The sequence below is a fragment of the Canis lupus genome, chromosome 13 (assembly GCF_048164855.1).
Source record: "Canis lupus baileyi chromosome 13, mCanLup2.hap1, whole genome shotgun sequence".
NCBI classification, from domain to species: Eukaryota; Metazoa; Chordata; class Mammalia; order Carnivora; family Canidae; genus Canis; species Canis lupus.
The window spans coordinates 18,861,404-18,888,005 of NC_132850.1; the positions used below are offsets into that span (position 1 = coordinate 18,861,404).

General features: G+C 38.5%; 1 protein-coding gene across 1 annotated transcript; it reads left to right on the top strand.

The window, feature by feature from the left end:
- Positions 1 to 11,621: 11,621 nt before the first annotated feature.
- Positions 11,622 to 12,575, top strand: LOC140602159 (olfactory receptor 11H4). The gene has a single exon (XM_072771560.1). It carries the CDS (start codon positions 11,625 to 11,627, stop codon positions 12,573 to 12,575), a length of 951 nt encoding a protein of 316 aa, XP_072627661.1. The 5' UTR covers positions 11,622 to 11,624.
- Positions 12,576 to 26,602: the final 14,027 nt, after the last annotated feature.

Genomic DNA, 26,602 nt, shown 5'->3' on the forward strand with positions numbered 1-26,602 from the left:
AGGCACGATGGAGAACATGGGCTCCTTGGCAGGCAGCAGCCCAGAGAGGGCGCTTGCATTGCTGGACACTTCTGGCTTGGAGAGAAATATTGGCTCCACTACAGACTTATCTATGTTTCTCTGAAATCTGATTCCTCCTACGGGATAGTGTCTCCTGTGACTTCCAGTAGTGAGAATTGATGAGAGGGGATAGTCAGTTATATCCCCAATGTTCCCTTCCCTCAGGAGGCCCTTAATTGGCCTTTGGGACTCAGTTTCCCCAGTGTTGATCAGATACTCCCATGCAATTCTTAGAGCAGATACTTATTTTGTTGTATAGAACACGTTGCCCTTATGATAGTACCAGCACTATAGCAACACCAGCTTAGCTGGATTACCAGCTGTTTATCTTGTTCCTTTATATTCAATTTTATTCATTTTTTGAGTTTTTAATTCTCTTAAGTGTCATTATCAGAGTTCTCAATCATTCCTGTTGACTCATTCCAAGGCTTAAAAAGGCTTATTCCCTTTGGTAACAGCCTGTCTCTCTTAGGTCAGCACTGTATTTTTCGTATGACACTGATAAGTAAATTCCACTTCATGGTGAATAGGTCCTAGGAGCATAGACCATGGGGTATGTGATGAAATGCCAAAGTTCTAGAAAATACCTCTCTATCTAGTCCTTGAGAGTATTTCCAACTATTTTTAGCTTTTTGTGTGTCCCCAAAAGCTGATATGAATGCTGAAATTTCTTGCTTCTTTTAACAAGGCGTTGTTGAGAAAGGTGTCTGAAACTTTTGGTCCCCTTTGTTTTCTTTCTTTCTTTTTTTTTTTTTTTTTTTAGGTGTAATTGACATATTACCTTATTTTAGTTTCAGGTATAGGACACAACGATTTGATAGTTGTATGTGTTGCAAAACGATCACCACAGCCAATCCAATGAACATCCATCACCCTACATAGTGACAAGATATTTTTCTCATGATAAGAATTCTAAGATCTACTCTCTTACTTAGCAGCTTTCAAATATGCAGTACAGTCCTATTAACAACAGTCGCCATGCTGTACATTGCGTTTCAAGCCTGTACCTTTGGATACTCTTTGCCTATTTCATCCACTCCCATCCCTCACCTCTGGCAACCGTCAGTCTGTTCTATCTGGAGCTTGATTTTAGGATTTTTGTTTTGTTTTGATTTGATTTGATATTCTACATATAGGTGAGGTCATAGGGCATTTATCTTTCTCAGTCTGATTTATTTTACTTAGCATAATACCCTCAAGGTTCATCCACGTTATTGCAAATGGCAAGGTTTCCATCATTTCATGGCTCCACTCCTACATATACATTATGTTTTCTGTATCCATTCATTATATCAGTGAATCGACCATCACTTGGGTTGTTTCCATCTCCTGGCCTTTGTAAATAATGATGCATTTACATGGGGGTACAGATATCTCTTGTAAACAGTGATTTCATTTCCATCAGATATGTACCCAGAAGTAGAATTGCTGAATTATATAGTAGCTCTCATTAATTTTTTTGAGGAAACGCCATACTGTTTTTCATAGTGGCTGTACTATGTACATCCCCACCAACAGTGTATGCAGGTTCTTTTTCCTCACATTCTCACCAGGCCAGTTGTCTTTTTGATGACCATTCCAACAAGTGTGAGACTGTGTGTCACTGTGGTTTTGATTTGCATTTTCCTCATCATAAAAAGACTTGTTAAATATTCCTTCATTTTATTTAATGGAAAGTAATAAGGTAGTAATAAGGAAGGTAAATACCAAGTATAATCTCATTATATATTGGGGATTAAATAGTCCTAGTTAATACTAAAAAAGAACAATAAATTCATTAATATGATGTGCTGTATAAAAAGAGCATGGATCATGTCTCAGGCTGACCTCTATTTGTACTATAGCTCTGTCATAAACTCAACTGTGTGATCCTTGGTTTATTATTTAACTTCCTTAATCCCCAGATATTTAACCATAAATATACTAGTTAACTGTGGAAGGAGCCTCGGTGTCCATCGAAAGGTGAATGGATAGAGAAGCTGCGGTCTGTGTATACACTGGGATATTCCTCAGCCATTAGAAATGACAAATACCCACCATTTGCTTTGACGTGGATGGACCTGAGGGTATGATGCTGAGTGAAGTAAGTCAATCGGAGAAGGACAAACATTATATGGTCTCATTCGTTTGGGGAATATAAAAAATAGTGAAAGGGAATAAAGGGAAAAGGAGTGAAAATATCAGACAGGGAGACAAAACATGAGAGACTCCTAACTCTGGGAAATGAACAAGGGGTAGTGGAAGGGGAGGTGGGCAGGGGGTTGGGGTGACTGGGTGATGGGCACAGAGGGGGGCACTTGGCAGGATGAGCACTGGGTGTTATGCTATATGTTGGCACATTGAACTCCAATAAAAATAAATTAATTAAAAATAAAAATAAATTAAAAATAAAAATAAAAGCTAAGGAAAATAAATAAATAAATATACTTGTTTTTTTCTAAAAACATACTAGTTTATCCTGATTCAGTTGTGAATTGTGAAAACTAAATAATAATGTATGTAAAATGCCTACAATGCGGTAAATACTCAATAAATGAGAGTCTTAAAAATTTTTATAAATAAATAAATAAATAAATAAATAAATAAATAAATAAATAAGAGTCTTCCCCTTTTCCCTACTTTTGTGTTAAACCTCACACAAAATTTTCTCTGGAAGAAATATTTCTGTTATTCCTGTTATTTGTAATTTCTTATTTATATGAAAGAAAAAATTCATGCATAGAATGAATATGTGTATATTTTGTGTATATTTTGTGTATATTTATGTGTATATTTATACTCTACCCTTTCTGCAAAATAAAATATGTAAACCAAAAATTTAAATCTAAATGAACATAGCTAGGAGTGACCATGGGAGAAGAAAGAGATAGAGTTGTATCATAAAACTTAAGTTTAAGAAAGCTTTCACAACAGAAAGAAAGCAAGCTATCATAGCCAACATCACACTTAATCATGAGAAACTTAGTTTTCCACTAAGATCAGATACAAAGCAAAGATATCACTTCTCACCACTCCTTTTCAACATTGTACTGGAAGTCCTTGTTGATGTAATAAGACAAGAAAAGGTGTACAGATTGGGGACACATAAAACTATCGTTTTTCAAATGACATGATTGTCTATGTAGAAAATCTGAAAGAACTGTTCAAGTAGGCAGTTAGTTTTTAACAGGGTACCTGGAAGCCAGCAATAAGGAGGTCATGACCAGCTACCAGGAAAGTCAGAGACCTGTTCTGGCACACTCCACAAAAAGCCAGATCAAATGAGACAGGCTCAAGATGGTGGGTCCCAGAACAGGAAACCCCTGACCAAATTAAGAAGAAAAACTGTGAAACCCTGCATCCTTCCCACAAGTAATGAATATTCCATCCCCTACGTAACAACTGTCAATAAAAAACAGAAATCCAAACCCCACAGAGTGCATCTCTCTTTCTAGAATTTGCCCGTTCTCATTATCTCAAGAGTGTATTTTTTCAGTTTAATAGACTTTCTTGTTTGTGTTGCTCATCTGCTGTGTTGCATGCCTATCCCTGAATTCTTTTTTGAGACAAGACCAAGGACCTTCAGCAACATCTTTGGGCATGGACTGGGTCCAAACTCTAGGGCCCAGGATCTCCCCAGTTCATCCAGCAACAGAATCAACAAAAAAATTTCTGGAACTAATAAGTGGTTATAACCAGGGTGTAGGATACAAGTTCAACATACAAAATCAACTGCTTTCCTATATGCCATCAATGAGCAAGGGGAATTTGAAATTAAAAACATGATACCATTTACATCAGCACCTCAAAAAGTGAAATTATTACATATCTAAACAAAATATACATAAGAACTATGAGGAGAACAAAATCAAAGGAGAACTGAATGAATGGTGAGGTAGCCAACATTCATTAATAGGAAGATTCAGTACTGTCAAGAAATCAGTTCTTCTCAACTTGATTGACAGATTCAACACAATCCCAATTAAAATACCAGAAATTATTTTATAAACATCAACAAACTGATTCTAAAGTTTATATAAAGAGGAAAAGACCCAGAATAGTTGATAGAGTATCGAAGAAGAACAAAATAGGCAGACTAACTGGAACTAACTTTAAGACTTACTATAAAGCTACAGTAATTAAAACAGTGTGGTACTAGCAAAAGAAAAGACAAATAGATCAGTGTAACAGACTAGATCACCCAGAAATAGAGTCCCAGAAATACAGTGAACTGATCTTTGACAAAGGAGCAAAGGCAATACAACAGAACAAAGGTAGTCTCTTCAACAAACGGTGCTGGAACAACTGGACACTCACATGCAAAAAAAAAAAAAAAATGAAGCTAGATTTGAACCTTTCATCCTCCACAAAAATTACTCAAAATGGATCATCTAAGTGTAAGATGCAAAATCATAAAACTCCTAGAAGATAAATAGGAAAAAAATCTAGAAGATCTTGGGTACGGTGATCCCTTTTTAGATGCCATACCAAAGACATAGTCTGTTAAAGAAATAATCGATAAGCTGGGCTTCGTTAAAATTAAAAACTTTTGCTACGCAAAAGACAATGTCCAGAGAATTAGAAGACAAGTCACAAAAGAGGAAAATCATTTGCAAAAGATATATCTGTTAAAAAAAACTGTTATTCAAAATATACAAAGAACTCTTAAAATGCAACAATATGAAAACAAACAATCCAAACAAAAAGTGGGCCAAAGACTTTAACAGATATTTCACCAAAGGAGATATCAAGATGGCAAATAAGTAGGGGCAACTGGGGGGCTCAGTGGTTCATCTGCCTTGGCTCAGGTCCTGATCCCGGGGTCCGGGGATCAAGTCCCTTACTGGGTTCCCCGCATGGAGCCTGCTTCCCCCTCTGCCTGTGTCTCCGCCTCTCTCTCTCTCTCTGTGTGTCTCCCATGAATAAATAACTGAAATATTTTTTTAAAAGATGGCAAATAAGTGTATGAAAATATGTTCCACACCATATGTAATCAGGGAAATGCAAATTAAAATATTTAGATACCACTACACACCTGAAGATATCCAGATGGCTAAAAGACATGTGAAAAGAGGCTCAAAAAAAAAAAAAAAAAGAGGCTCAACATCACTCCCTCATCAGGGAAATACAAATTGAAACCGTGATGAGAGGGGTCCCTGGATGGCTCAGTTAAGCGGCCACTTTGGCTCAGATCATGATCTGGAGACTTGAGATAAAGCCGCATGTTGGCCTCCCTGCTCATCAGGGAGTCTGCTTCTCCTTCTCCCCCACCTCCTGCTCCTTCTCTCTCTCTCTCTCTCCCCCTGTCTCTCTCAAATAAACAAATAAAATGTTTTATTTTTTTTTATAAAATGTTTAAAAAAAAAACAACCATGATGAGATATCACCTCACACCTTTCAGAATGGCTAAAATTAACAGGTGGCTGTTAATGGCTAAAATGAACAATTAAAGAAACACTGGGTGTTAGCAAGGATGCAGAGGAAGAGGAACCCTCTTATACTGTCCATGGGAATGCAGACCGATGCAGACACTCTGGAAAGCACTATAGAGGTTCCTCAAAAAGTTAAAAATAGGGCTACCTTACAACCTGCAATTGTAATACTAGGTATTTACCCACAGGATACAGAAATATTAATTTGAAGGGATGTATGCACCCCAATGTTTACAGCAACATCATCAACAGTAGCCAGATTATGGAAACAGCCCAAATGTCCATTGATTGATAAATAGATAAGGAAGTGAGATATATCATTTATATATATGTACATACATACATATGTAAAATAGAATATTACTCAGCCATAAAAAAGAATGATATCGGATGTGTGAAACATTTGATGGAGATTAAGTAGGATTGGAGGAGTACCAGGTGTTTTATGTAAGTGATGAATCACTAAATTCTACACTTGAAACTAACACTATAATGTATGTTAACTGGGATTTAAATTAAGAACTTTAAAAAAAGAAATGAAAAAATAAAAAAAATTAAAATTAAAAAAAAAAAGAAATGAACCATCAAACAATGAAAAGATATGGGAGAAGCTTAAATGCGTTTTACTAAGGGAATAACAACCTGGAAAGGGCTACAGCCTGTGACTCCGGTGGTTAGAGTCCAGAAAGCGCGAAACTAGGGAGATGGTGAAAGGATCCACCTGAGTAAGGGGTCACCCAGTGACCCCCCCGGACCCCGATGCCCCTGGGACTCTCACCCCCCCAGGACCTCCCCAGGTGACCAGGTGACAGCACCTCGCCCTGGGGGCTGCCTGGGGCTCGGGAGGCCGCCTCAACCCCGGACCGCGGGCCCCCTAGAGGGGCGCACCTGCGAGCCCCAGGCACCTGCGGCCTCTGCACCCTCTGCTCGGTGCACTTGTTGCGCCACCCCAGCTGCTGCCCGGCACTGGGGCTTGCAGCCCTGAAGACTCTGGCTTTCCCTCTTCCCCTCCTCCCCCTCCTCCTCCTTCTCTCCATCCTCTCCTTCCTCCCCATCCTCCCCATCTTCCTCCTCCTCCCCCTCCTCCTCGTCCTCCTCATCCTCCCCCTCCTCCCCGTCCAGTTCAGTCATTTGAGTGTCCAGCTCTTGGTTTTGCCTCGGGCATGATCTCAGAGTCATGGGATTTAGCCTAATGTTGGGCTCTGTGCTCAGTCTGGAGTCTGCTTGTCCCTTTCCTTCCCTCTTTGTCCCTCTCCCTTCACTCCTCCCCCTCTAAAATAAATAAAATCTTTTTTAAGAAGACACAACAAGAAAACTACTGCCAATATCCCTGATGAATTTACATGCAAAAGTTTTCAGTAAACTATTAGGAAACCAAATTCAACAATCTATTAAAAGGATCAGACACCATGATCAATTGGGAATCATCCTTGGGATGCAAGGATGGTTTAACATAATTAAATTAATATATGTGATACACTACATTCATTAAATGAGGAATAAAAACCATATGATCATCTCAAGAGATGTAGAAAAAGCATTTGGCAAAATACAACATCCTTTCATGATTTAAAAAAAAAAAAACTTTTAAAATGTGGGTGGAGAAGAAACATACCTCAACATAGTAAAAGCCATATATGCTCACACCAAACATCATTCTCAATGGTAAAAGGTCAAAAGTTTTTCTGCTAAGGTTAGAAACAATGTCAGAAACATGCTTACCATTTCTATACAATGTAGTACTGGAAGTCCTAGCCAAAGCAATCAGTCAAGAAAACAAAATAAAAGGCATCAAATCAGGGGGGAGAAGGTAAATTGTTTTTGCAGATGACATGATCTTATATATATAGGAAATCCTAAAGACTCCACCAAAAAAACTATTAGAACTCTCAACACATTGAGTAAAGTTGCAGGATACAAAATCAACATATGAAGATCAGTTATATTTATGTACACTATGAAATATCTGAAAAATAGATAAAGAAAATAACCCCATTTACAATAACATCAAAACAATAAAATATTTAGGAAAATATCTAATCCAAGGAGGTGAAAGATCTACACACTGAAAACTTTAAGACTTTGATGAAAAAACTGAAAAAAGGTACTGATAAATAGAAAGATATTCCCTACTTACAGATTGGAAGAGCTACTGTTGTAAAAATGTCCATACTGTCCAAAGTCATCAGTAGATTCAACACAATCCCTATCAAAACTCCAATGGCATCTTTTCACAGAAATAGGGAAGAACCCTAAATTTGAATGGAACCATAAAAGATCCTGAAAGACCCTGCGTATGCAAAGAAATCTTAAGAAAGAACAAAGCTGAAGGAATAACACTTCCTGATTACAAGCTATACTACAAAGCTATCGTAATCAAAAAATATGGTATTGGCACAAAAATAGATACACAAACCAACCCAACAGAATCAAGAGCCAAGAAATAAACCCTCACAAATATGTTCAACTAATATTTAACAAAGGAGCCAAAAATATTCAATGGAGAAATAGTGTAGGTCAGTGAGGTCCTTGAGTATCAAGTTCACATACAAACTACCCCAGGAACCAGCAATGAAGATTTTCTCATTGATCATCACCATCACCATAAGAGTCATATTTTAAAGAAGTGGTTTAAGAGGCCCCTCAGAAAACCTCAGTTTTTTTAAGAAGAAAAACAAAAGACAGATGATACAAAATCTCTTCTCATGTTTGAACTGATTTCAAATTCCCCACTCTTAGAAAGTGAAATCATAATGCAAACTGGCAATTTGACCATAGTAGGTGAATAAATGGCTCCTGCCATCTTGGATTTCAGTCACACAAGGTAGTTCCAGGTAATAGGTAATTACCAACCACCTGGTCATTACAGTGAAAGACTCCAGAAAAAATGTAGTGTGTTTAACTTTAAAGTTATCAAGAGGGCAGCCTGGGGGGCTCAGCGGTTTAGAGCCGCCTTCGACCCAGGGCGTGACCCCGGGGACCTGGGATCAAGTCCCACCTCGGGCTCCCTGCATGGAGCCTGCTTCTCCCTCTGCCTGAGTCTCTGCGTCTCTCTGTGTCTCTTATGAATAAATAAATAAAATCTTTTTTTAAGTGACCAAGAGAACATAGTTTCATGTTTCTCTGTTGCAACGCTTCACTTAAGCATTTATTCACAAACATATTTCAGTTTCAGAATTTGAGTCATGGTCAAAACTTCCATTTATTGCACTAATCCCCACAGAGGATGACTCTCTAATGGAATATAATCTCCACATTAGAAAGCCTCCTGAAATTTCTTCAGTTTTTCCCCTGGATTCTCTGTTTTCTACAAAACAGAGCTAAGCTACTAGGAGCTAATCTACTAAAACCTGGAAGAGCCCCAAAGATTGGAAAGAGGATGCACTCCAGGGAAACATGAGAAAGCCACTGAAACCACTTGGGGAGAGACATCAAGTTTCAGAGTAATCCCTGAGAGGGGTCAATCCCTGAGATTAAACACCCCTTTGCATGCTAAAATGTCTCAGTAAACACCTAGAAAACAAGCTTCTAGAGCCTCCAGAAATTAAGGCAGTCCAGTGGAGCACATATAATGCCCTTACCTGGAGTTTTCATCACCAAAGCCAATGAGGAGACAATGCCTTTCTGTTCAGCTCCACTGTGTCTATCCCTCTTTCCAGGCTGAGCCAGGAAATCCATGATCGTATGTACGAGAAAGGGACTAATTGTCCATATTACAAGCACTGCTGTGATATACTGAAGGCAAGTGAGGGACATTTGAAGGAGGCTATTTTTTTTAAAGATTTTATTTATTTATTTATTCGTGATAGACACAGAGAGAGAGAGAGACAGACACAGGCAGAGGGAGAGGGAGGCTCCCAGGACTCTGGGATCATGCCCTGAGCTGAAGGCAGACGTACGGTCACTGAGCCACCCGGCATCTAGGAAGGAGGCTATTTAATCAAACTACTCTCTCCAGATGGCCACCCAGGAATGGTGAATTTATTGGTTAGTTGGTTGGTTTCTTGTACTAGAAAGAAGTGTATGGAAAAGCTAGTCTCCTAAGATTGTGGCTCATATAGTGGTTTATGGATGCCAAAAGCATGAAACAGCATTATTAATGGTATAAAATGGTAGATTTGCCCCTCTAATACCCTACCTATCCCCAGCTAGTATTTTGGAGGCTTTCAAAGGTGAAGCCACACAGAACTTTACAGAGTCAGTTTAGTCCATCAGTGGTTAAAATAAAAACTGATTACCCCTGTTTTGCCATTAAGCTCCCCACCCTGTGATTATCCCATTACCTACCAACACTTTGACTGAGGTTATGGGGAAAATAATGTTTCTGCTAATAAATATTACCGGGTTTGGAGGTAGAAAAAAAAATGAAATTAAGTGAGAAGTTGTTGGTGTATAATGGAGAGGGTCCTAACCTGTTATTCACATTAAGCAGGCATGGTCCATTCTTCAGGAAGAAGGATAGGAGGCACAGATCTCAAGATTCTGGTTTCTAGTTTGAATTTGTGGGCCTGGACCTAGTTCCTGATCTGTAGCAGGAAACTTATTTATGCTTAATAAATAACAGTCGGAATTATCTGTTGAGCACCTTATTCAGTGAGGGTGGTAAACAAATGACTTTCAAGTTCAACATCGATTGGAAAACTGGACAATTTTAGAACTTGGGTGCCCAAACCTCCTTTTTATGCTTCCTTAAAAACCACCAACAGGAGACTAGTCGTATTGAAGCCCAAATCTCTGTTGTTATTTGCCTTTCAAATTTCTTTATCTTCCATTACTGACCAAGTTATAACTAGTGACTTCCAATAGATAAGGCAAGAGGTCTGAATTTAACCAAAAACACTCAATATTGAAACTACCATTTTTAAGGCTCCTAGTGCTTTTCAATACTAATTAATTTACAAGATTATTCTGTTGCTTTAACACAAAAATTGGTATTTTTGTTCAATTCTTAAATACTACTGAAAAGTACATGCCTATTGAAATACTTGAAAATATCCTCTCCCTTTCAGAAAACAAATTCCACCCGATAAAAGTGCAGATAAGACCCCATTCAGCCTCAGATCCCTTTGTTTTTATCATCCAAAATTACTTCCAAATGAACTAAAACTTTGTGTTGAAAACATCATTTTCTTTATTTTAACTAGGCAGGATCTGAACATGAAAAATAAGACAGTTCATTTTTTATACTATGTGCAAAATATATGAAAATAAACACTTGCAGGAATGCCTGGGTGGCTCAGCGGTTTAGCACCTGCCTTCGGCCCAGGGCGTGATCCCGGGGTCCCGGGATCGAGTCCCACTTCGGGCTCCCTGCATGGAGCCTGCTTCTCCCTCTGCCTGTGTCTCTGCCTCTCTCTCTCTCTCTGTGTTTCTCATGAATAAATAAATAAAATCTTTAAACATAAAAATAAAAAATAAACACTTGCAAACAGAGATCATTGAAAATAATATTCCCACTTATCTTTTAGAGCAAAGATACTTAATATGGTTTGTCTTTTGTGAATTCTTTAGGTGTCACACAGCTGTTAGAGTGATATTTTAAAAGAAAATCTTTAAGGGACAATTTAAGGACAGCCTTGAGTCTCGACTGTAGTAATGTCTGTAACAATTAATTCAGTTGATTATACTATTCTGGAAAGCCAATGATCTGGAGTAAGTTTTAGCTCCATGAGTAATTTAACTAAAATTCAACTAATTTTGTTCTGTTGCCAAAGGTTTAACCACCCTCATATCAGCTGTCCTCAAAATATTTGCTTTTTTTTTTAACAAGGTGTGTTGAATAAGAGAAAGTGGACGAGTTTGTGCATTGAAGACCCATAATTAACTTTAGGGAAACAAACCAAAATCATACAAGATATTCTTAAGAATTAAAGAAAACATAAAAGAAAGAAATTTAAAAGAAAGAAAGAAAGAAATTTGCCTGGCTGTACCACTGATGTAGAAGATTATTGCTGCATTGGATTCTAGCAAAAGAATATAAGATTTAGAACTACGATCAATTCAAAATAAGGTGGGATTTATTCTCATCTCGTCTCAAAATATCTCACATTTTCCTGCAGAGCTTACATGCCCTTCTCACAAAAGCTCTCAAGGTGAGTAGGGAGCAGAGAGATTTGTGGTGCACTCATGTCTGTCCTCCTAGGTTTAAGACCCATGAACAGGTCAGCGACACACATTCACGTTGTAACCGAGTTTGTCCTCCTGGGATTCCCCGGTTGCTGGGAGATACAGATTTTCCTCTTCTCCTTCTTTTTGGTGGTTTATGTCTTGACCCTGCTGGGAAATGGAACCATTATCTGTGCAGTGAGATGGGAGCCGCGATTACACACCCCCATGTACTTTCTGCTGGGCAACTTCGCCTTCCTTGAGATCTGGTATGCTTCCTCCACTGTTCCCAATGTCCTGGCCAACATCCTCTCCAAAACCAAGGCCATCTCATTTTCTGGCTGCTTCCTCCAGTTCTACTTCTTCTTTTCCCTGGGCACGACTGAATGTCTCTTCCTGGCAGTAATGGCTTATGATCGTTACCTGGCCATCTGCCACCCACTGCACTACCCCACCGTCATGACTGGGAAACTCTGTAGAACTCTGGTGTCTCTCTGCTGGCTCACTGGATTCCTTGGCTACCCAATCCCCATTTTCCTCATCTCCCAACTCCCCTTCTGTGGATCCAATATCATTGATCACTTCCTGTGTGACATGGACCCCCTGATGGCCCTGTCTTGTGCTCCAGCCCCCATTACTGAACTTATTTTCTACACTCAGAGCTCCCTTGTTCTCTTTTTTACTATTATGTACATTCTTCGATCCTACATCTTGTTACTCAGAGCTGTTTTTCTGGTCCCTTCTGCAGCTGGCCGGAGAAAGGCCTTTTCCACCTGTGGTTCTCATTTAGCTGTGGTGTCTCTTTTTTATGGGACAGTCATGGTAATGTATGTGAGTCCTACATATGGCATCCCAACTTTGATGCAGAAGATTCTCACACTGGTATATTCGATAATGACGCCTCTCTTTAATCCGCTGATCTATAGTCTTCGCAATAAGGACATGAAACTCGCCCTGAGAAACATCCTGTTTAGAATGAGAATTAGTCAAAACTCTTGAGCCGAAGATGTTCAGACTTCCAAGTTCTAATAAAGAATAAGTTGGAGATGTATAAGTTTTTTAGTGGCCTTTTATTTCTTACCCTAATTAAAAGTTTTTCTTTTTCCCTGGAAGTGTGTTCAGCTTAAATACTGACACTGACTACTAAAACCTAAATTCACGGCAAGTAATTTTTCTGAAGGCTATCATTATTGGAGTGATTAAGTGGGACTGCTATATGAGAGAAGTTAGATTTCCTGAAAAATTTACCTTCATTTTTAGGACAAGTCTAATGACCTTTACCAAATAGTTAAAGGTGTAGTGACTTTTTTAGCAGTTTTGTTGATGTATAATTGATACACAAAAGGACTGCACATGTTTAATGTACATTAAAGGTGCAGTGGATTTTAACTAGCCATGAGACCTTTCTATAACTTTTAGCACACTCATTTCTTATCCCTAGCCTAACGATTTTATCTAAGCATGCTTTCCCTATATTAAAAGAGAGGCAGGGGGAATTCTCTTTGCCAATAGGAACTCTTTCAACAAATTTTCTTAGGGATGGAATTCCTCCATGGTACAATTGTAATAAATCTTGGATCCAAGCTAAAAAATCATTTGTTGAAGTTTCTATTAACAGTCCTATTATTACATGTACCACATTGTAGCATAATCTATTTATTTATGTGTACTTCCCCCTCAAGAGAGCTCCTTGAGAACAGGAATTGCCTTTTTCCTTTCTGGATCCCCAACACACAGCAACAGAGAAGAAAGCCTCTGCAACTGGGGAATTGGCCTGGCAATTGTCATCTGAGTCTTGGTGTTGCCAGGAGTCAGCCTGGTACTGTCAGTCAGGCTGTGGTGTGTAAACCTATTGAACATAAACAATCTCACAGAATACCACCCTCCAGCCAGGCCACTATGTGAACACGATGGATCAAGACAAAAGAAGACCACTCCATAATCATGTCTGAGCAAGAATATAGTACCAATTGTTTAAAAAAAAAAAAAAAAAAAAAAGACCAACCATCCCTCTCTCTTTTTTTTTCCATCCCTCTCTTTAGGCTAATAATATTAGTGACTGCTGCCTCTTTACCAAGTAAAGCTTTAGCCCAACTGCCTTTCAGGTAAAACTTAAGATACACAATCACAGAATTATCTTCCACTTTCTGACAACATCCAGAGAGAAATTCTATTTCTTCAAATTCTCCCCAAAGTCAACTAACAGAAGTCCAAACCGTATAATAAATCCTTTCTGACATCTTCCTTTTGGATGCCCCATGTTCCTCCTGACATATGTTCTCCCTTACTGCAAAAAGCCATTAAATTTATCTTTGTTCAGTGACAAGTGTGTTCCTGATGGCCTTTTCATGAGTGGGAGTCAACAATACTATGATACCTAGCATAGAATAAGAACTAAAAATGTTTATTAGATACTTTTACTTGATTTTTTTTTTTACTAATGAAAATAATATATAGTTGTAACAAAGTCAAGGGATGAAGAAGTATATAAAAATGATGGATTTCTCATCTTCACTGTACTCCTCAAAGTCCATATTCCTTAAATCCTCTGTCTGGCACTCAACACACTTCATAGTATGGCTCCACTGAACCTACTGTATTTTTCTTCCCCTCCCAACTCAACCCTCAGCTCTAGGCAGGCTAGTCACCTAACTACTCCCTCTCCAGCATCTCCACACTGTTGTTTAGGCTGCTCTTTAAACCCAGGAAGCCCCACTTTGTCTTCTGCTATGCAGTTTGACAATTTCTTAGGGTCTTGTTTTGTAAAATGGCTGTAAGACTTATATCTTGATGTGGTTTATGTATACAATGGAATATTACTCAGCTATTAGAAATGACAAATACCCACCATTTGCTTCAACGTGGATGGAACTGGAGGGTATTATGCTGAGTGAAGTAAGCCAGTCGGAGAAGGACAAACATTATATGTTCTCATTCATTTGGGGAATATAAATAATAGTGAAAGGGAATATAAGGGAAGGGAGAAGAAATGTGTGGGAAATATCAGAAAGGGAGACAGAACGTAAAGACTGCTAACTCTGGGAAACGAACTAGGGGTGGTAGAAGGGGAGGAGGGCGGGGGGTGGGAGTGAATGGGTGACGGGCACTGGGGGCTATTCTGTATGTTAGTAAATTGAACACCAATAAAAAATAAATTAAAAAAAGAAAAAAAAAGACTTATATCTTGAAAATAAAGTCATAAAGATAAATGAGACGATTTACGTAAGGACCATAGTACAATGAGAGACACATAGGAGGTTCTCAGCACATGTTTGTTCCCCTCTCCTTCCTATCTTTTAAATCTGGCCATGGATGATTTGTGGATTGCTCTATCAGATGTTCAGTATGCTCATACAAGCCTCTGTTGCCAAATAATACGGATACATATGAATTCATAACCAATGCCTTAAAGTACAAACTCTAGAGTCAGACTTTATATCCTGCCTATTCTGCTAGCTGTGCAACCCTGGGCAAGTTGCTTAAATACCACAATTTCAGCTACTTTACCTGTAAAATAGGATGATGATAATAATAGCTGTCTTGTGGGGTTATTATGACTCAATACTTTTAAAAAAATGAGTCAATACTGTTAAAGCTCTTAGCATTGTGCCTGTTAAACAGTAGAACTCCCAAGACATGAAAGTCCAGGGCCAGATGCCTTTCCAGGGGAATTCTATCAAACATTTAAAGAAGAAACTATACCTATTCTACTAAAGCTGTTCAGCAAAATAGAAAGAGATGGAACACTTCCAAACTTGTTCTATGAGGCCAGCATCACCTTAATTCCAAAACCAGACAAAGACCCCACCAAAAAGGAGAATTATAGACCAATATCCCTGATGAAAATGGATGTAAAAATTCTCAACAAGATACTAGCCAATAGGATCCAACAGTACATTAAGACAATTATTCACCATGACCAAGTAGGATTTATTCCCGGGACACAAGGCTGGTTCAGCACTCGTAAAACAAACAATGTGATTGATCATATCACCAAGAGAAAAAAACAAGAACCATATGATCCTATCAATAGATGCAGAGAAGACATTTGACAAAATACAGCATCCATTCCTGATCAAAACTCTTCAGAGTGTAGGGATAGAGGGAACTTTCCTCAGCATCTTAAAAGCCATCTACGAAAAGCCCACAGCAAATATCATTCTCAATGGGGAAGCACTAGGAGCCTTTCCCCTAAGATCAGGAATAAGACAGGGATGTCCACTCTCACCACTGCTATTCAACATAGTACTAGAAGTCCTAGCCTCAGCAATCAGGCAACAAAAAGACATTAAAGGCATTCGAATTGGCAAAGAAGAAGTCCAACTCTCCCTCTTCGCCGATGACATGATATTCTACATAGAAAACCCAAAAGACTCCTCCCCAAGATTGCTAGAACTCATACAGCAATTTGGCAGCGTGGCAGGATACAAAATCAATGCCCAGAAGTCAGTGGCATTTCTATACACTAACAATGAGACTGAAGAAAGAGAAATTAAGGAGTCAATCCCATTTACAATTGCACCCAAAAGCATAAGATACCTAGGAATAAACCTAACCAAAGAGGTAAAGGATCTATACCCTAAAAACTATAGAACACTTCTGAAAGAAATTGAGGAAGACACAGAGAGATGGAAAAATATTCCATGCTCATGGATTGGCAGAATTAATATTGTGAAAATGTCCATGTTACCCAGGGCAATTTACATGTTTAATGCAATCCCTATCAAAATACCATGGACTTTCTTCAGAGAGTTAGAACAAATTATTTTAAGATTTGTGTGGAATCAGAAAAGACCCCGAATAGCCAGGGGCATTTTAAAAAAGAAAACCATATCTGGGGGCATCACAATGCCAGATTTCAGGTTGTACTACAAAGCTGTGTTCATCAAGACAGTGTGGTACTGGCACAAAAACAGACACATAGATCAATGGAACAGAATAGAGAATCCAGAAGTGGACCCTCAACTTTATGGTCAACTAATATTCGACAAAGGAGGAAAGACTATCCATTGGAAAAAAGACAGTCTCTTCAATAAATGTTGCTGGGGAAAATTGGACATCCACATGCAGAAGAATGAAACTAGACCACTCTCTTACACCAGACACAAAGACAAACTCAAAATGGATGAAAGATCTAAATGTGAGACAAGATTCCATCAAAATCCTAGAGGAGGGATCCCTGGGTGGCGCAGCGGTTTGGCGCCTGCCTTTGGCCCAGGGCGCGATCCTGGAGACCCGGGATCGAATCCCACATCGGGCTCCCGGTGCATGGAGCCTGCTTCTCCCTCTGCCTGTGTCTCTGCGCCTCTCTCTCTCTCTGTGACTATCATAAATAAATAAAAATTTAAAAATAATTTAAAAAAATCATTTATAAAAAAAAAAAATCCTAGAGGAGAACACAGGCAACACCCTTTTTGAACTTGGCCACAGTAACTTCTTGCAAGATACATCCACGAAGGCAAAAGAAACAAAAGCAAAATGGACTATTGGGACTTCATCAAGATGAGAAACGAACAAGGGATGGTGGAAAGGGAGGTGGGCTGGGGGTGGGGGTGACTGGGTGACGGGCATTGAGGGGGGCACTTGATGGGATGAGCACTGGGTGTTATGCTATATGTTGGCAAATTGAACACCAATAAATAAATAAATAAATAAATATATAAATATATAAATAAATAAATAAATAAATAAATAAATAAATAAATAAATATCCGAGGTGAAAAAAAAATAAATAAATAAACAGTGGAACTCAATAAATATTTTTAAATCAATAAAATATAATAGGATTTTAAAGTCAGTACATGTAACTTTACCTCATTCTATTTAACAGGCACAGTGTTTTCCATTATATGAACATATCACAATTTGTTTATCAATTACTCACTTAAGGCAGTTTATTGTATCCAATATTTAACGATTAAAACAATGTTGCAACTAATGTCCTTAAATATAAGTCTCTACACATTCACATCAATATTCCACAAATTAGAGGAAGGATTTCTGAGATAAAAGAAATGTGTATTTTTAATTTTGAGAAATACTGCTAAATGAGATGTCCCCAAAAAATGTTCAAATTTCCAACAAATGGTATTGGGACAACTAGATATCCACATGCAAAAGAATGAAGTTGGGCCCCTATCTCATACCACATGCAAAAATTAATTCAAAATCAATCAGAGAGATGCCTGGGTGGCTCAGCGGTTGAGCGTCTACCTTTGGCTCAAGGAGTGATCCTGGAGACCCGGATTGAGTCCCTCATCAGGATCCTTGCATGGAGCCTGTTTCTCCCTCTGCCTGTGTCTGCCTCTGTGTGTGTGTGTGTGTGTGTGTGTGTGTGTCTGTCTATCTCTCATGAATAAATAAATAAAATCGTTTAAAAAAATGAATCAGAGACCTAATTGGAAGAACTGAAAGTATGAAACTGCTAGAAGAAAACATAGATTTAAATCTGTGTGACTTTGAATTACTCAATTGTTAAGACATAAAACCAAAACTTACAAAGAATAAGAGGAAAAATAAATTGGACTTAATCAAAAGTTTAAAATTTTGTGCTTTAAAGGATACTACCAAAGTACAAGTTCACAAAATGGGGGAAAAAATATTTGCAGATCATGTATCTGATAAGAGTCTATTATCCAGAATATATCAAGGACTCTTACAACTCAACAATAAAAAAGACAAATAACTCAATTTTTTAAATGAACAAAGATCTGAGCAGACATTTCTCCAGATAAGATATACAAATGGCCAGTGAGCACATTAAGAGATGCTCAACATCATTCGTCATTAGGGAAATGCAAACCAAAACCACAATGAGATACTATTTCATACCCACTAGCACAGCTAGAATCAAAAAAGCAGACGATACCAAGTGTTGGCCAGAGTGTGGAAAGATTAGAACAGTCACACCTTGTTGGCTGATATGTAAAATGGTACAGCTGCTTCAGAAAACAATTCAGCGGTTTCTCAAATAAATGTAGTTATCATATGATCCAGCAATTTTCATACATAGGTATAAACCCAAGAGAATCAAAACCATATGTTTACATGAAATGTATATACAAATGCTCAGGGCTGCATTATTCATAATTAGTCAAAAAAGTAAAACAGTCTAAAAGTCCATCATCTGATGAATGGACAAAATGTGATATATACATAGAATAGAATCTTATTCAGCCATAAAATGGAATGAAATATGGTATTTGCTACAATGTGAATGAACTTTGAAAACATTATGCTAAGTAAAGCATGCCAGACACAAAAGGGGACGTATTGTATGATTCCATTTACATAAAATGTCAGAGTAGGTAAATCTATACAGACAGTAAGAAGATTAGCAGTTATGAAGGACTAGCCAGGGGGAAGACTGGGAATGACTGGAATGGGTTCCCACTTTTGTGGGGAGTGATGAAAATATTCTACAACCAGATAGTGGTGATGATTGCACGACCTTGTGAATATACTAAAAACTACCTACACTTTAAAAGGGTGAATTTTATGCGATGTGAAGTGTATCTCACTAAAAAACTTGCATGAGAGGTTCTTTTTCCCATAGCCTCCCCAGCCCTGGATCTTCTCGCGCAGTCTCATTTGTTTGCCAATATGAGAGGTGAGATTGATATTGTGTTAATTTTCCTTCCTTGATTTGAACATTAAATGCCATAAGAACTTAGGAAAATGAGTTATTACCAGTATATGCTGTAGACAAATGTATTCAAGGAGGAAGTTGTGGTTGATCTGTGGCTTGAAGATAGGGAGAAGGGAGGAACAATATATATTTATAGACACTTCCCCCTCCAGGAGGTAGAGCTTAATCCCTTTTCCCAAAAGGTGGCCTAGACTTAGTGGCTTGCTTCCAAGGAACATAAGGGAAAGAGAAAAATAGAAACTTTACAGTGGAGAAACTAGAAAACACACCATCAACCTGGTGATGAAGGTTAACCTCCTGAGCGATGTCTTGTGGGTATCATGTCCCCTGATATGACATGACAAGAAGGGTACTTCACCTCCGTGGTATCTTCCCCTAAAATCCACAATCATAGTCTTATCATGAGGAAAAAATATCAAACCCAGGTTAGGGGCCATTCTGCAAGAGACCATGCTCAATACTCCTTAAGACTGTCAAGGTCGGGATGCCTGGGTGGCTGAGAGGTTGAGCGCCTGCCTCTGGCCCAGGGCGTGATCCTGGAGACCTGGGATCGAGTCTCGCGTGGGGCTCCCTGCATGGAGCCTGCTTCTCCCTCTGCCTGGGTCTCTGCCTTTCTCTCTCTCTATGTGTCTTTCATGAATAAATAAATAAAATCTTAAAAAAAGGAAAGAAAGAAAGAAAGAAAGAAAGAAAGAAAGAAAGAAAGAAAGAAAGAAGAAAGAAGAGAGAAAGAGAGAAAGAAAGAAAGAGAGAAAGAAAGAAAGAAAGAAAGAAAGAAAGAAAGAAAGAAAGAAAGAAAGAAAGAAACTGTCACAGACACAAAGGAGAGAGGTCACAACGTGGGTACCCTGAATTGGATCCTGGAACAAACAAAGGACATTCAGAGAAAACTGATGAAGTCCAAATAATGGAGATCTGTTACCAATAATATACAAATATCGGTTTATTTGTTTTACCAAATGTACCATATAAGATGTTAACAATGGCGGAAACTGGGTGAGTGTAATTTTATATATCAACTTTTTTTCATCTTTAATTTATGTTATTCTATCTTGAGAGAGAGAGAGAGCATGAGTGGGAGTTGGGGGGAGGCAGAGAAAGAATCCTAAGCAGGCTCTACCCTCAACTCAAAGCCAAACGGGAAGCTCAGTCTCACCACCCTGAGATCATGACCCGAGCCAAAATCAAGAGTCAGATGCTTAACTGACTGAGCCACCTAGGTGCCTCTATATTATCTTTTAAACTTCTATGAATATAAAAAGATTCCAAAATAAAAAGTTCATTGCTTTTTAAACAGCTTACCTGATACTTATACCGCCTGAATAGTCTCATGGGAAATGCCAAGGTCCACATGAAAATACACTGGTGTACCCACAGGATGCATGGATTCTGAAAGCCTCAGACTCAGAAGTTGAAAGCCTCAACTTCAGAAAAAAGGAAGCTTTAAAGTAGGTCATTTATTTTTTTAAAATTCCCCTGGCTATTCGGGGTCTTTTCTGATTCCACACAAATCTTAAAATAATTTGTTCTAACTCTCTGAAGAAAGTCCATGGTATTTTGATAGGGATTGCATTAAACGGCGGGCACTGAGGGGGGCACTTGACGGGATAAGCACTGGGGGTTATTCTGTATGTTAGTAAATTGAACACCAATAAAAAATTTTAAAAAAATAAATAAATTTATTATAAATAAATAAATAAATAAATAAAGTAGGTCATTTATTATGTTTAGTCAGTTTTATTACTTGAATCCTGAAGAATTTATTAAGACTTAATACAGCAACATCATTGTATGCTTGAGGAAAATCTTAAACATTTTCTAAACGACTTGATAAGAGAAAGTTTAATTAGATGCTACTATAACATTTAACGTTTCCTCACAAGGTCTTTTAACATCACATTGGCAATGACCGAAAAGGATGAGCCATGAGATTTAAAGACCTGGGGCTCCTGTGAGTTCAAGCCCCACATTGGGTGTAGAGATTACAAAATAAACAAACTTAAAAGAAAGAATGATCACACCCTGAAGGATGATCCAAAGAAGTTGAATTTTCCAAGTTCTGTTAAATAGCCAGAAAGGAGAAAAAGTAACATATACCCTCTGCTGCTTGCTACTACGTATTCATGCAAAGAAAATTTCTCATCAATGATGAATACCTAGAACTTGAAGAGTTTTAATATTTAATATTTTTATTATAAATTTTAATCATATATGATTTTTTCTTTTTTTTAATTTTTTATTTATTTATGATAGTCACACACAGAGAGAGAGAAGCAGAGACATAGGCAGAGGGAGAAGCAGGCTCCATGCACCGGGAGCCCGACGTGGGATTTGATCCCGGGTCTCCAGGATCACGCCCCGGGCCAAAGGCAGGCGCTAAACCGCTGCGCCACCCAGGGATCCCCATATATGATTTTTTCTTAAGACATAAGAAATATTGTGAATTTTTTCACCAAAATTTATAGAGCTGACTTTAAGTCCCTTCAAATGTATTCCACTTTGTCATATAAACATCATTTTCCTGGTGGACAATTTTCGAAGCACTGCCATAAGGGACAGCAAATCTGTCCAGTCAACAATTCTCTTCAACATCTTGGGGGAGTTAAGTTACTCTGACTAAATTCCTCCTCCCAGAATTGTTTGTGAAAATAAATGTTATAGTTTTAAAACTTAATGAACTCTCTGGAGGTTGATTCTACATCAATACAACTTGTCAATATCATGCTGATTTTTCTCTCTCCTCCAGTCTCTAAACATATCGTCCAAGGCAACCATCTCTATCCTTCATAATAGTACTTACTACAACCACCAATTTAATGTGCTCCTTGCTTCAAAAAGATCTTTCTCAAAATGAGTGGGAAATACCAGAAAGGGAGACAGGACATGAGAGACTCCTAACTCTGGGAAACGAACAAGGGGTGGTGGAAGGGGAGGTGGGCGGGGGGTGAGGGTGACTGGGTGACGGGCACTGAGGGGGGCACTTGATGGGATGAGCACTGGGTGTTATTCTATATGTTGGCAAATTGAACACCAATTAAAAATAAATTTATTTTTTTAAAAAAAAAGATCGTTCTCATATATTTTAGAATAACATTTGCCATCATTTTGAGCTTTGACTTTGGCTGCTTATTTCTTCCTAGAGACTTGAAAGATTATTAATTTTAAAATAAACTATCACATTGCTTATGCCCCTTGTGGAGAAAAAGAAATCATCATGCACTCTTGGTGAAATCGCGAATTGGTAGAGCCATTGTGGAAAACAGGACGGAGGTTCCTTAAAAAACTGAAAATGGAATTACCATAGGACCCAGTAATCCCACTACTGGGTAATTACTCAAAGAAAATGAAAACACTAAAAAAAAAAAAAAAAAAGAAAAGAAAAGAAAAGAAAAGAAAAAAGAAAACACCAATACAAAAAGGTATATGTTTATTGCAGCATTATTTGCAATAGTCAAATTATGATAGCAGCCCAAGTGTCCATGAATGGATGAATGGATAATGATAGATGAATGGATAAAGAAGTAATAGAATATTATTCAGCCATAGGGTGCCTGGGTGGCTCAGTCAGTTAAGCATTTGACCTGGCTCAGGTCATGATCTCAGTGTCCTAGAATCGACCCCTGCATTGGGCTCCATACTTGGTGAGGAATCTACTTGAACCTCTCCCTCTGCCCCTGCCCTCACTTGTGCTCTCTCTGTCTCTCTCCTTCGAATTTGAAAACAATAAATAAAATAAAGAATATAACTCAGTCATTAAAAAGAAGGAAATTTTGCCATTTGCAACAACATGGATGGACCTAAAGGGTATTATGCTAAGTGAAATAAGTCAATCAGAGAAAGACAAATACCACATGATTTCACTCATATGTGGAATTTAGGAAACAAATGACCAAATAAAGAAAAAGAGACAAACAATGGTTAGGTCTTTCATATGAGCAACTATACATCAAACAGAAACGGTTTACTAAAAGGCTGGATTAATATGGCTTTATCCTCAATTATACATTTTTTGTACCAAACAAGCAAGTATAAACATTAAATATATGAAAAAATACATTTAAAAATTAAATCTAAACACCTAAGGAGAATTAGGCACTATACACACTAATGTTAACTATTAAATTTTAGTCCTTCATGGGGTGCCTGGGTGGATCGGTTGGGCATCTACCTTCAGCTTGGGTCATGGTCCTGGGGTCCTGAGATTGAGCCTCACATTGGGCTCCCTGCTCAACGGGGAGCCTGCTTCTCCTTCTCCCTCCTGTTCATGATCTCTCTCTCTCTCTAATAAATAAATAAAATCTTTTAAAATATCTTTAGTCCTTCCTACATTATCTTTTTGTGGGTTTAAATAAAAACACATGATTTTTCATTTTCTTTGCAATAATATCCCCACAAAACACCCCAGTATAGTGTCAAAAGCACTAGACCTGGTTTCAGATCTAAATTTAAGCTCGAGCTTATCACTCACTAGCTGTATGACATTCATCTTAAAACTTTCACACTGCTGTATCCAATACGAGAGTAGGTGTCCAATCAACGTTTATAAATTTAATCAGGAACTGAGTCCAGGAGAAACCAGGGAAGAAGTGAAAGAGGCCTCTTCTTTGCTTGCCAACTTATTAAGTGGGCTATAACAACAGGTAAGCAAATATAAGAAAGGATATAGTCCTCCCCCCAGCAATTGTTCAATCCTGGCCGGGCAAAGAAAAATGGCTTGCACCAGGAAATGAGCACAAAGGGAAGGAAAACCAACAGGGCAAAAAGACAGGTAGCCTTAGACCTTCACTAAGATTCCTTTTCCCCTGGGAAGCAGTTTTCCCTGACCACACTGGGAAGCCATGCACTCCACCATGCAGTGAGGCCATGCACTAAAATCCCAGAATTCTAGATCTGCTTCTATTCATCTGATAGAATTCTCGTTAATATTTTCTCATGACCTGAGCAAAGATAAGCAAGACCATGTATCCATTTTGTTTCTCTATCAATATGAGCATGTAAAATACATGGGGAAAAAAATGAGAATCTGATCTCCTAAATCTAAAGCAAGAATAAGAAAGACATACATAAACAAAAACAGAAAAAACGTGTGTTCAGAGAATTGTAATCAACAACAGGATGATATATATTCAACTCAATATTTATTGAGTGTTTACTAGAAACAGATAACTAGAGTTAGTAACATATTTTAGAAAGACATTTCCTACCTAGAAGAGATCAAAATCTTGCAGGAAATACTTATAATACTTTACAAATCGTATACATTAGATGGTAATAAGGAGAGATAGATTATAGATAGATGATAGATGATAGATTAGATAGATAGATAGATAGATAGATAGATAGATAGATAGATAGATGCTTTTTCTAGAACACATTCCCAATGAACAGCGATAAAGCTGTATAGACTGAGATTTCTGTCTCTTTCTTGGTCTTGTCCCAAGACACAGCCTTGTGAGCAAGTTTATCCGCAGGCTAACAACTATCCCATCGTTCAGCAGAAAGGTAACAATTCAACCCTCAGAGAAGTTTTCCATCCTAGATCTTGACTGTGCCCTGGCCAAAGAACATTGGTAATAAGGCGCTCAAAGTCAAGTCTATGCTTTGCTTCTCCAAGGGTGAGCTGGAACCAGGACAATCCCCCTCAGCAGTATCCATTTGTTCGGAAAGAGGTCACACAAATGTGTTTGTGTATGCCAGAAGGAGACAAATTTATTCTCTAACATAGCTTTAAAATCATACTTTTAAAAATGTTTTCAAATATCATTTAAAAATGTAACCCAAAAGTCAATCCCAAAAGGCTACAGACTCTATGATTCCAACTGTATGACATTCTGGAAAAGGCAAAATTGTAAAGACAGTAAAAAGACCAGTGGTTGCTGAGAGTTAGGGAAGGAAAAGATGAATAAGAGGAGCACAAAGGATTTCTAGGACAGTGACACTATTCCGTATGATACTGTAATGGCAGATACAACATTATACATTTGTCAAAACCCACAGAATGTACGACCTCAAAAGTGAATCCTAATGGAAACCATAGATTTGGGGTGATAATAATGTATCAATGTAAGATACAATGTATCAATGTAAGCTATAACAAATGTACCCTTCTAATGTAGGATGTTGATGGTTGGGGAAGTGTGTGCGTGTGCGGGCGCGTGTGTACAGAGGGTACATGGGAACTCTGTACTTTCCACTCAATTATGCTGTGAATGTAAAAGTGCTTTAAAAAATAAATTATTTCTTTAAATAACCTTAAAAACGTAACCCAATAATAATTATTGGCCAAAACTCCATAATTCGTTTATTCTCTTTTTGGCAGTGACAAACAGAAGCAGACAAAGTAAGTTTTCTACAAAGCTTTTTGCTATAGAGAAACAGTCTGTAGACCAAAAATGTAGAGGCTCAACTAGTAAGTTTGCCTCAAATGATAGGTTTTTTTCCATTTATTCATTTACCCCATAATTCACTTTGCCCATTCTGGATGCCTCAACCAAACATCATCTTCTCCTCTCTCTGCTAGCAAGAACAAAAAACTTCAGGGAAACACAGTAGTTGGCAAAGTCTTGAAGAGACTGGCACTGTTCAAGTGGCCTCTGCGAACGCAATGCCCAAAGGATCCCCGTCCCCCAGGCCTAATCCAAAGACAAAGTTGCTTTAACAGATTAGAAAGGAAACTTGAAGCAGCAGAATCATAGCAAAGATCCTGAGGTCTCCAGGTGCCAGTTTGGGTCCCTCTGCGGCAGCTCTGCCTTGGTTGATTAAAGCGGGAGTTGGAGACCCCTGAGAGTCAATTAGAAAAAAGAAGTCAGGGCGAGGAAGAGAGAAATGATTCCAGAAACTACCAATTAAAAGTGAATATGGATCCCACAGCATCGAGGGACCGTGACTCAAACTGTTGCATCAGTCAAGTGTCAGTACCAACTCCCCAAACATGAGGAGGGAGCAAACGGGAGGGAGCCAGACGAGTTCCACACCTGACAAGTGACCACTTCGTATCCCAAGTGCACACATACCTGGCAATTAGGGTGCAAGTGTTATCTCTTGATTAGCTGTGCAGAAAACCCCAAGAACATGCCATGAGGCCAACCGGCCCTGGAGGCTGGGAAACACCCCATGGAGTTATGCAGGGTGCTGCTGACACAACAGCCCTGCTACCAACTCTGAACCACGCCTGTCAGGTCAGACCACACACGGCTCACTGTCCTTCGTGCAGAACGACGGCGCTTGCACGATCACGCTCCCCTCCACCCTGTGGTTGTAAAACACCTAATGATTCTCAAGCCCGTTTACAAACAGCACTTCATTAATTGTCACCGTGTGGGTTTCGTCAAGTGTGTTTTAGTATTTCCATCTAGGAATTTAAAGAAGTTAAATTGTG

Excerpts from the sequence above, each read along its gene's own strand:
- LOC140602159 (XM_072771560.1), top strand. The coding sequence starts at position 11,625 with ATGAACAGGTCAGCGACACACATTCACGTTGTAACCGAGTTTGTCCTC.